This window comes from Rhamphochromis longiceps, linkage group LG16, assembly GCF_057381845.1.
Source record: "Rhamphochromis longiceps isolate RC_006_pf linkage group LG16, R_longiceps_female_GT1.1, whole genome shotgun sequence".
Lineage (NCBI taxonomy): Eukaryota > Metazoa > Chordata > Actinopteri > Cichliformes > Cichlidae > Rhamphochromis > Rhamphochromis longiceps.
Window position 1 is genome coordinate 27,333,962 of NC_140572.1, and position 11,756 is coordinate 27,345,717.

General features: G+C 41.7%; 1 protein-coding gene across 1 annotated transcript; it reads right to left on the reverse strand.

The window, feature by feature from the left end:
• Positions 1-2,900: 2,900 nt before the first annotated feature.
• On the reverse strand, positions 2,901-10,573 carry LOC146651296 (uncharacterized). Its single transcript, XM_085384510.1, has 3 exons — positions 10,419-10,573; positions 5,223-6,208; positions 2,901-4,628 (listed from the first exon to the last, which is right to left on the reverse strand). Exons 1-3 carry the CDS (start codon positions 10,571-10,573, stop codon positions 2,998-3,000), a joined length of 2,772 nt encoding a protein of 923 aa, XP_085240636.1. The 3' UTR covers positions 2,901-2,997.
• Between the last annotated feature and the right edge of the window lie 1,183 nt (positions 10,574-11,756).

Sequence of the window (11,756 nt, forward strand, 5' to 3'; positions counted from 1 at the left end):
CACAGGTAACAGGAGAGTCAAACCAGGGGGTGGAAGGAGTTAGTCGTCGCCATGGTATGTGGAATGGAAGTACAAGGAGAATGGACACCAGCTGCCATGGGAGAGAGTGCCAGGGCATACGGGAAATCAGCATGCGGCATTCTGGGATACTGTTGATGAAGTACAAACACAGTATGGTGGGTAAGACTCAGTATCCCCTCCCCCTCCTACTGTTTCAGCCCAGTTTCCTCACCTTCCCAGTCTCACCCACCTCCTCACAGTATGGACTGTTTTATCCCAGAGGAGGGGCTACATCTTTCTTTGTCTCACTCCATCTTGGTGGGTTTTTCTTATCTTTTTTTCTTTTACTAGAGAGTCATTTTTACTGTAGTTTTTGTTCCTCAAATACATAGTAGGCAGAAATGAACACACCTCTTGGGAATAAAATGATGACAACTGAGTGACTGTGACGAGCAATGAGTCCATTTCTCATTGCACATTCCTTGTGACAGAACTCCCTTTGGGTGGGAAATTAGCTCTATTCAGTGAGACAAAAGTGTTGAGATGTTCCGACGACACAAGCCTGAGGTGACAGTACACATGAGTATAAAACACAATGCTGACACAGACGGCACACACTCCGTTTGCCCTGGCAACATTTGCTTGGCTTCACTTTCCGTTAGTGTTCTCTCATTGTGAAGAGGAGGCTATCCTTCCTTGTTTCTTCCAATGAGGAATCTGTTTATTTCAACAAGCTCACTACACACAAACACACACCTCTTCACTCCAACTCTGAAGTGTGGATCATAGGAGATGAAAAGGCTAAGGCAAGTAAAGCTCTCCTCTTCCCCTCACCGCACATTTGTGGTAGTTATTCATTCATGACAAAACCCATTCATGCTCTGACAGCCTATGTCCTCACTGATGTATGGTGTCGTCTCCTGCCATGATCCCTGCAATGTGCAACTGGGTCCTTGCTGCCTTGCACCCACCCCACCTCCGCATATCACTTTAGCTCAGGCTGGATATGAAGCTGGGTTTCGGGGTTTATTCATATACACGACAGCTTTGATACATGACAGCAAAAATGCGCTGATGGGGGTGAGCGCCAAAAAATCTGTTTAAGATCACACGTCTGAGAGCGATGGCCCCACCATGTGAATATGAATGAAGGTGGGAAATTAATGCTTTTGCCTGTTCTTCCTCCCTCTCTCTCTCTCGCTGTTCTTTATTCACATTTCATTCCGTGAGCACACAACCCCTGCAGTTTCTGTCAGACCAGGCAAATGCAGAGGGAGGGTGGCTACAGATGAATATGATTGCCCTCTCTGTCTTCCCAGATTCCCGTGTAGAAGGAAATCAGAGCTGTTTGTAATGCCGTTTGAGATGGTAAGGGTCAATTTGTAAATCAACCTGTTTTTTGCCCTTAGAATTCATTAGCATATGTAGCAGGGAAACACAAGGTTTGCCTCCAAGGAACAGACTGCTTCCTGTAGTAGCAGCATGCAAAACTCCTGCATTAGCTGTATTAATCAAGCATGCAGCTCCCCAAAGCTTTAAAGACTGTTTTTAATATCCATCAGCTCATTGTTATGTTGTTATGAGCCTCAAATTTACTGTCTAGTTAGTCTCACGGACTAACTGAAAGTAAGCTACCTAGCAACCAAGCCGGCCAGAGGAATCTGTGCAGCATTTAGCAGCTATGAAGCCCTTATAAGCTGGTGGACATGAAAACTGTTAGATCATCACAGGATTGTCTTGATGCATGCTCAATAATCCAGGTAAGTAAATCCCAAAAGTTGATTCTGTTCATCTGGACGTAGCGTTTTCAATAGTCATAGCCCACTGATCAAAGACCATTAATCAATTGCCATGAGTACCATTCAGAGAGAGTTGGAGAATGGCTGCAATCACAGCATTGTAAGATGGTGAAAGATGTACCCTTAGGTCCCCTCCTTGATTCAGAGATGTTCTTTCCCTTTTCACGTAAATGGCCTCCTTGACTCCCCGCTCAAACCAGCGTTCCTCTGTCCAGAATGTGTACATCCTCATCACTGGACTACAAAGTCCTGGTCTGATGAGTTAGCTCTTCTGTGTTGTGCCATCTGCTTCGCCAAAAGTTGTTTGGTTTCCCCAATGTATAAATCATGGGAATCCTCCTGGCACTTAACAGCATACACGACATTACTCTGTTTGTGTCGGGGGACCCGATCCTTGCGGTGGAACAGTTTTTGGAGCAGCGTGTTTTGGGGTTTAAAAGCCACAGAGACGCAGTGTTTGGAGAAAAATGTGTGTCAACTGTTCCGATACTCCTGACACATATTGGATCACTAAGCCTAGGCAGCAGTTGCCCCTCTTTCCTGGATCAGCTGAAGCTTTTTTTAGGTGCCTTCCCAGCTTTGAGAAACATCCAGCTGGGATAACCACATTTACTCAGGACCTTCTTGACGTGATGTTCTTCTGCTTCCCTGGCCGCTGTGTCTGTGGGAATGGTTTTTCGCTCTATGTTGTAGCGTCCTGATGACACCCAGTTTGTGCTCCAGTGGATGATGAGAGTCAAACCTTCACTCATCATCCACTGGAGCACAAACTGAGTGTCATCAGGAAAAGGAAACTGACCTCACGGTTTCAGTTATTGTGCAAATGTACTGTTTGTAAGTTTGGGGAAACCTGCAGTCAGCTGAGACGGAAGAAGTCACTTGGATGAGTGACGAAACGTGTCTCCCACTGAAAACGCTACGTCCAGATGAACAGAATCAACTTTTTTTGTCAATCCTTTCACAGGATTGACAGAGGGAAAAAAATATGCAAATTTGTGTTTTCAAAGTTGATCAGTTTAAACATGAGAGTTTGCATCTACTTTAAAGTGATAATCACAGGATGAGTAATAATAATAATAATAATACATTTTATTTAAATAGCGCCTTTCAAAGCACCCAAGGACACTGTACAACAGATAAAAACTGGAAATATACACAATGGTAAAAATAGAAGATAAAAGTTAAAACATACAGAAATTTAAGAATAGGCAATTTTAAACAGATGAGTTTTGAGGGTGGACTTAAAAAGAGAGAATGAACTAATATTTCTGAGGTCCGGGGGTAGGGAATTCCAAAGTCGAGGGGCAGAGCAGCTAAAGGCCCTCCCTCCCATTGTGATCGGACGAGCAGAGGGAACAGAGAGAGAAAGAGAAGATGAAGATCTGAGGCAGCGGGATGGGAGCTTCATCTGTAATAAGTCAGAGAGGTACGGTGGAGAGAGAGAATGAATAGCCTTGAATGTATACAGAATTATTTTAAAATGGATGCGAAATTTGACCGGGAGCCAGTGAAGTTGCTTCAGGATTGGGGAGATGTGGTGGGTAGAAGAAGTCCTAGTAATAATACGGGCAGCAGAGTTCTGGACACGTTGGAGCTTGTTGATAGATTTTTGTGTGAGGCCAAATAATAATGAGTTGCAGTAGTCAATTCTAGAGATAACAAGATTATGGATGAGAATGGCAGTGGCGTGAGGTGTGAGGAAGGGGCGGAGGCGATTAATGTTACGGAGTTGGAAATATGCTGCACGTGTAATATTATTGATATGTGAGTTAAAGGATAATGTGCTATCGAGAATGACACCCAAGCTTTTCACAGAGGGAGAGATAGGGACCAGCGAGTTATTGATGGTGAGAGAGAAATTGTTAATTCTGGATAGCAGTCGTTTAGTGCCAACCAGAAGAAGTTCCGATTTATTGCTGTTGAGTTTAAGAAAGTTGGAGGAGAACCAAGAATTAAGTTCAGCTAGACAGAGGATGAGGGAGGGTGGAGGAAGAGTAGAGTCAGGTTTGGTAGAGAGATAGAGCTGGGTGTCATCGGCGTAGCAGTGGAACTGAATATTATATTTACGAAAAATATGTCCGAGTGGAAGAAGGTAGATGATGAAAAGAAGGGGCCCGAGGACAGATCCCTGGGGCACCCCAGTGGATAAAGGAGAAAGCTGAGAAGTGAAGGATTTTAATTGAATGAACTGAGTGCGGTCAGATAGGTATGATTTAAACCAGGCTAGTGGAGTGTGAGAGAGACCAATAGAAGCTAATCTGCTAAGGAGAATGGGATGAGAGATGGTGTCAAAAGCTGCACTCAGATCAAGAAGGATAAGGATGGAGAGGAGACCAGAATCAGCTGCTATAAGAAGGTCGTTTGTTATTTTTATAAGAGCAGTTTCAGTGCTATGTAGAGGACGAAAGCCAGACTGGAACTGTTCATAAAGGTTATTATCAGTTAGGTGAAGATGGACTTGTGAAGCAACTATTTTTTCAAGGATTTTTGAGAGAAATGGTAGATTGGAGATAGGACGAAAATTATTAAAGTTGTTGGGATCTAGACCAGTTTTTTTCAGAATTGGGGTAATAGCAGCAACTTTGAAGGAAGCAGGAACAGTTCCAGTGGTGAGTGAAGAGTGAATAATAGCAGATATGAGGGGAAGGAGAGGGAGTAAGCAGGCTTTGACGAGGACAGTGGGGATAGGATCGAGCTGGCAGGTAGAAGGCTTTGATTTATGGATGAGATCAGCAATATCAACTAAGGATGGAAGTTGAAAAACAGAGAGGAAGTGAGAAGGGGGAGAAGTTAGGACAGAGAAGCTACATTGAGCATTAGGGTCGAGGTCTAAGTGTATTTTATGAATTTTATCAATAAAGAATAGCATTAGAGCATCACAGAAGTTAGATGAATAGAGATGAGCAGGGAGAGAATCAGGTGGCCTGTTAAAAGAGTTGAATAGTGAGAAAAGGGTCTTGGTAGAGTTCTCACTTGAGTAGACAATAGCAGAGTAATAAGCAGATTTGGTTTGACTAATACATTCCTGGTAAAACAGAACGTGGTTATTAAACATATCCTTATGAATAGTAAGGCCAGTTTTCTTATAGAGACGTTCAAGCTGTCGGCCTTTAGCTTTCAGTAGCCGGAGTTCAGGGGTGTACCAGGGTGCAGAGCGAGAAAAAAGTACAGTTCTGGTTTTTTGTGGAGCCAGGGAATTTAAAATACTACTAAGGCTATGATTATAAAAAAGTACCAGGTCCTCTTGAATAGCTAAGTTGTTAGAAGACAAGCAGCTAGAAAAAGCAGAGGAAAGGATATCAAGATTTATATTCTTGATATTCCGGAAAGAGATAATACGGGGATTGTTAATTACAGAGAGGGTCATGTGAACATTAAAGGAGAGAAGTAGATGATCCGAAATTAGCAGTTCGTCAGCTGTACAGATGGAGGGGGTAAGTCCAGAACAGCAGACTAGGTCCAAAGTGTGGCCCTTAATGTGGGTAGGGAAGTTTATGTATTGTTTAAGGCTGAAACTATCAAGGCAGGATAGAAGGTCCTTGGTAAGAGGATGGTCGCAGTTATCCACGTGAACGTTAAAGTCACCCAGCAATATTATATTAGGGGAGACAGTAGCTAGATTGGTCAGCAGATCGGCAAAGTCACTGATAAAAACAGAATTAAATTTTGGGGGGCGGTAGATGACAGCTATTACAGTTGGGGTAGGTCCTGAAAGTTGACAAACAACAGATTCAAAGGAGCTGTACGTAGGGGCGGACAGCGGCGAGACTTTCCAGTTCTCGCGATAGATTATCGCGAGGCCACCACCACGGCCGGACTCGCGAGGTTGGCAGGTGTAAACAAACCCCGGGGGGGGGGGGGGGGTGGAGTCGTTGAGTTGCGAAAAGTCATTGGGCTGTTGCCATGTCTCAGTCAAGCAGAAAAAGTCAAACTTACGGTCTGTTAGGAGATCCTGGATGAGATGTCCTTTGTTCGTAAGCGAACGGATATTAAGCAGGCCGAAGTTGACAGAAATACTGTCGGACTGGATAAGAGTGTTAGCCGACCTAGGCAGACCAGTCAGAACATTGTGGTCAATAGACCTGCAGGGGTTCCGTTGAGAGCGACCAGAGGTGGACCAGAAGGACTGAATTGGTTTGGAATTATCCTGATGGAAATACCGACGGGAGCCTCGATGTACGTACTTTCGACGAGGGAGGAAGGCAATGTCCGTGTGGAAATGAAGAGCAGCCAGCGGCGGAGCAGCTAAAGAGAAGCGGAGCCGGAGGAGCTCATCAGCTGTATATTGATGAAGTCCAGTGCCGAGTCGGTAGATCGATGACATAAGGATCCAGACCCACACTGAGAGTACATAGATCCTGAAAGGCCACATCATGGACAGGAACAGCCGGGTAGGGACACCGGTGGGCCTTAGAAACAGGAGTAGGACAGAAGTCCAGAGTCCAGTAGCGTTAACGTTTAGCGATAGTGGTGAGTGGCGGCCGGTGAGTAGCGGCAGCCAGTCGCGCCAGCGTTCACTCAACCTAGTGTTTTTAAGTGGTATTATAATTGGCCCGGTAGTTGCAAAGATTGGTGTACTGATACTTTCTATCAGTTTCAGTCTTCCTTGTAAATCTAGCAAACACTATCATGTGAAATGTGAAGTAAAATTGTCAGTAGATATAAATATTAGAATTTCATTTCCTTCAATGGTGCCCCATAACTACAGCATTATGGTGGAGTACTGTAAACACTGCATCAATTATCTAATATCTTATGACAAAAGGAAAACAGGTGTTTTTTGAGAAATTTGTAGTTGTGAAAGTCACAAAAGAAAATAAAGCTATACTTGCTATTAGCATTTTTTTCTGAATGACTGCTGTGTTACTACAATGTAATGTAGTCCAAATGTGTTAACTAAGGATAATATCGGCTTCTAGGTTTATTTGAGCAGTTGCTGATTTAACACTTTGACATAAATCTGACTTAGTGCTGGAAATGTTTCTTTTACTGCTGCCTGGAGCAGAATGTTTGTGGCAATAATATAATCATTTAGAGCCAATTGCCCCCAAAACACTGATGAGAATAAGCAGGTTTAAACTTTTCACTCATTAACTTGTCAATATAAACTAAATGTTTGTCTGGAGTCTGGAGTCAGACTACTTTTTAAGTCCATTTGTGCAAGGTGTAGCATCCCCATGGTATAAGTTTGTGGTTGTGACTTTATCATAAACTGCTGCGTTGGCCAATAAGACCAATAGGTGCCTATATCTACACAAATTCCTCATTATTTGAATTAACGTTAATTTCAGTGGTGACTGACACATAAAATCTGCATTTGCATTTTTTAAAGAGTTTGAGCTTTCTCTACATGGCATCCTTTAATCATTTTCTTCTGTTTCCTCTTTTTCTAAAAACTAAACGAACACAAAACAACACAGATCATTATTTTCTCATTCACTGAGCATGCATACATTTCAAAGTAGCCTGGATCAACCTTAACACTGAGTGAAGTAACATTATTCCTCAGAACAAGTTAGAATACAATGCTAATATACTTATACGTGTAATATATAATTACACAGCCACACAGCTTATCAAACAAACTAGCAACTTAATGTACTCATGTTATACATGCATCACAAATCAAATAAAGTAAATTAGAATATTAGGCAGCATGCAAACTTACAGGAATAAACCCGCTACTGCGCCTATGCGGAGCACTGAAATAGTTAGGTATAACAAAGGCTCCAGTATACCAACTGTGGCCAATAGAGGTCACCATACCACAAAACAAAAGAATATTAATAACGTTCAAGCTACCAACAGGTTTTCCGCTTATAGATAAGTAAACAAACAAGTACGACAATAATAAAAATGACTTATTATTTAAAAACTAGCATAGTGTTTTTGTTCAATTAAACAAGAACAGACAAACAGCAAGTGAAACCAGAAGTAAGCACCAAATGTGGACTTTATCACTTTGTCAAAGAGCAAGCACTACAATTTGGCAGTTCGTGTCCATGAACACAAACTAGAGGATCAAATTTCCTGAGTATTTCATGCACTGCCCTCAAACTGTGCGGCAGCTGCTTTAACACCAACAAAAGGACAATTTTTGTCAGTGAGCAAGAATCAGTGAAACCAATTTTGTGACTATGTCACAAACTGGCAGGAGACTGTATTATCACAGCACTGTCATCACTCATTTGTAACTGTATATTCCTCATGTATTCATGTCAAGGTATTGTTTATGCCGTTTATGGTTAGCATAGATTACTTACGATTGAGGTCACGTGAGCCCATTTTACCTATTTTTTCTAAGACCATCCTGTCGTCATGTGTTAATTATCATTATAGTTTGTAAAACTCACACCCCGTGTAAAGCCATCTTGTGTGTAGAAAAGAAAGTCAGTTGGCAAACAAACAGCGTCTGCACGTCAGTCTATTCTAAGCTTTGCGTCTCAGATTGAAAATTGGCTTGTGCCCCACTCTGTTATACTCCCACTGATTCTATCTATTGTGAAGCGTCTGTTCTTCTATTGCAATACCCCACTGGTTTGGTTGAAGTGGATTACACATCATTAGTTCTGTATTTTATTGCATTCTCAAACTAACATGTAAAAAGAAAATACAATTCTAGTTTTTAACAAGAAGCAGCCAATAAATTTTGAGAAGAAATCTGGGGGGGGGAGTATTAACAAGTATTTAAAAACTCCATCAAATATACTGAACCTGAAAAATATCACAGTTTTAGAACTGAATCTTTACGTCAAAATAAATTAAAAGAATCTTTCAAGTAAAATAAGCCTACATTGGTGACAGTTTGGTTTTATCAAGATCAAAATCAATTGCCTTGGGGTGTTTAAAAGCAAAAGCGACAAAATATTTCTCAAGTGGAATACAAGAAATTGAAAATACAGATTTATTTTTCGTTGTGTCATTTGTATCATTGTATCCATTACAAACACCATGCAGAAAAGCAATCTCATTTCCTTTGCTAAGTGACATATTTTTCTGCTTTAACACTGAATATAAAAGTCTAGGTTTGCACAACAGTAAAATCTTAAATGAAAACAAGCTTTCTGAAGGACCTGATGGAGAAAAGGACAATCTCAGTTTTCTCACTTTTCCTCCTTCATTCATCCATGGTTAATACCACTCTCAACTGGAGTCGCTTTCAGTCTGGCACTTAACAAAACCACAGTTCTTCATCCATATTAGTGCCAGCAAGGCAATCGCTCACTGAACCCTAACAAAATAGTTTGGCTAAGAGGATTTGGCTAATATCTCATTAGCTTAAAGGCAACAGCTCATTCTGCCCTCGCTTTTATTTGGACAGCACTGCTGTGGATTAACACTCTCTAAATAACAAATGCCACCAAGCCAATTTATCTGGCTTTGTTCAATTTAATTTAATTTCCATTACTCCTCAAAACATCTTCAGACCGGTTTTATTAGGACTGTGAAAACTTGTCAGGTTCAGGATGAGAGTAGAGGTTGACAGCAGTTTGGTTGAACAATCAACATGCAAAGTGGAGGAGACAAGAGTTGCCAACATCCCAGTATCAGTATAGCACCAGCTCCAGGTACAATAATGTGTTACATGCCACGCTGACACAAGCTAGCAATTTCTGTCATACTTATTTGTTAAGCTTTACCAAAGAAGGCTACACCATGCTCGTGTATGTTTCCATAAATCTTCACAATATGACATAACATAAAAGGAGGGGAAATTCTTTCAGCTCCTTTTCAGTAGCTGTAACACTGTATGTGTCAGAGCTGTTTCTACTCATGGACATTACCCTGCAGATTTGTGTGGGGAGTTACTGTCTGCTCTGCTTTGCTCGGCTGATTTTTCAGCTTCTCAGCTCAAGCGGCTGTCTTGTCCTCATTCCCCCATCTTTTCCTATATCTTAGAGTATGATAGGTTTGTGCTAATGAAGCTCCTTTGGAACATATAAGGACACAAACTTGATGTTTTAGACATCTTTTTCATCCACTCTGAGCACAAGCTCACATATTGGAGTGTCTGCATATAAATTCTAAATCTATATTTGTAGTTTCAACAGGACTCTGTGAAGAAAATAAGCAGATCCTTACTGCATCCATAGGAAATGAACTTGAATAATTGATCCTCAGCAAGTGTTACCACCTGTGTAAAAACAGAGCTTTTGGCAGTTTGCTGGTCTGGAGCATTACGGTGTGTGTTCGCAGGAGTGGTGGACGTCCCTAATTTACTAATTCATCCCAAGGTCAGATAATACAATGTCAGAGGCCTCAGTTAACGAGTTAAATGTTAAAGTAGATGACAGTACAATTCGAAAAAGACCAAACTAATATAGCTTGTTTGGAAATGTTGCCACAAACAGGACTTTAATATCACCAACCATTCCCATTTTATTACGGTGTATCCATACAAATGGCCCGCCCTGTACAGTGGAGGACTCAAGTGCAGATAAAACCCAAACGATGATAGCGGTTTTAAAGTCTTTATTTAACTCGAAAGGAAAACCGGGCAGGATTTGTTCACTAGAGTGATGGGGACTGTTTAAGCTGTGGTCTTTAGATAGGTCCACTAGGAGAGAGGAAAGTGGTGCAAGTGTAAGGAAGACTGTCAGAGAAAATGTTCTGACTTACTTGGGAAAGTGGGAGAGGCGGCTGGTGAAAGGCTGGCAGGTTCTAGGGGGGCAGGCAAATAGGCAGGTAGTGAGAGCTGTTGATCCTGGGATGCTTTCTGTGCACGTGGGACTGGATTCATGGATGGAAGGAAGTGGCACAGGTGAATAATCCATCCTTTTCCTCAGAATGCAGTCGCTGGTAACAGGAAGGCAGAAGCGTTAGAAAAAGGGACCAAGAAATTCTCAGAAGAAACATTAGTTCCTTAAATACAGGAAAACAGGTGAGCCACAGGACCTGTAGAGTCATCTTTCCAACAGCCCTTACTATTTACACCTCTAAGAAATATTTCAAATGAATTAGCAAAATAGTAAACTGAGGAAGAAAGATGTTTTTGTATTATAAGAACTGAGAATGGTCCAAATTGTACTGTCAAATCTGATTTTTTTTTCCATGTTCAGTAAAAGTAATGTTACATTTTTTGAGTGATCTGAGTGTTCTGGTGCCCTAGATAACTGCTTACCTTCATCCACTGTGCGCACACACACGTATGCAGGGCTTACTTGTTTATCTCCCAGGAATTTCTCTAATATGTACCTATATGTCACCTTTGAGTTAAGTGTTCAACATGGTTGCCTGTCTGTATCACCGTTTCAGAAAGGCAAAGTGGGCCAGCACTAACATTTCAGAGCATTTCAGCATACAGTACCTACACCCTGAGGGAACGGAGAGCTCACGCCAGCACATTGTCATCTCCCTTAGTCTTTCTCTAGTTTGAGACATTTGCTATGCTGCCACTTCATTCCTCTCGCTGCTTTTTGCCTGACACATCTGTGTTGCTCATTTCTTATACATGCCATCTTCCCCCAGCTTACTGTAGCTCTTTCCAACCAGCTGAGCCAATTAAATTGGTGTTTACCAGCAGCAGAGATTATGTCCCAGTCTGAAGCAGGACCACCAAAAAACACTCCTTCTACATGAATAAAGGATGTATGCGAGATCACACGCACAGCACTCCTGGGACCCCAAAAAAACCCAGGGAGGTTTATGTGGGAGGTGGTATTGTTGAGGTGGTGATGGAAGTGAGTGAATGTTTAGCGAGACAACTTTTATAAGTGCGTTGACTCAGCCTACTGGAGTCATATACCAAAAATAGATAGATGCATCGCTTTGCATCCCTTTGTGAAATACAGTTCAAGAGTTCAAACAAAGAAGGAAGCAATGATTTTATCCAAGAAATACCTTTAGTATGATGATTACTAAGTGGAAAGTTACTAGTTAGTTCTTCTGGGAATAAGATAAACGACACTTAGAAAAGCTCATCACTGAATTGGCACCTTATGGTGGACTGGTGATCCC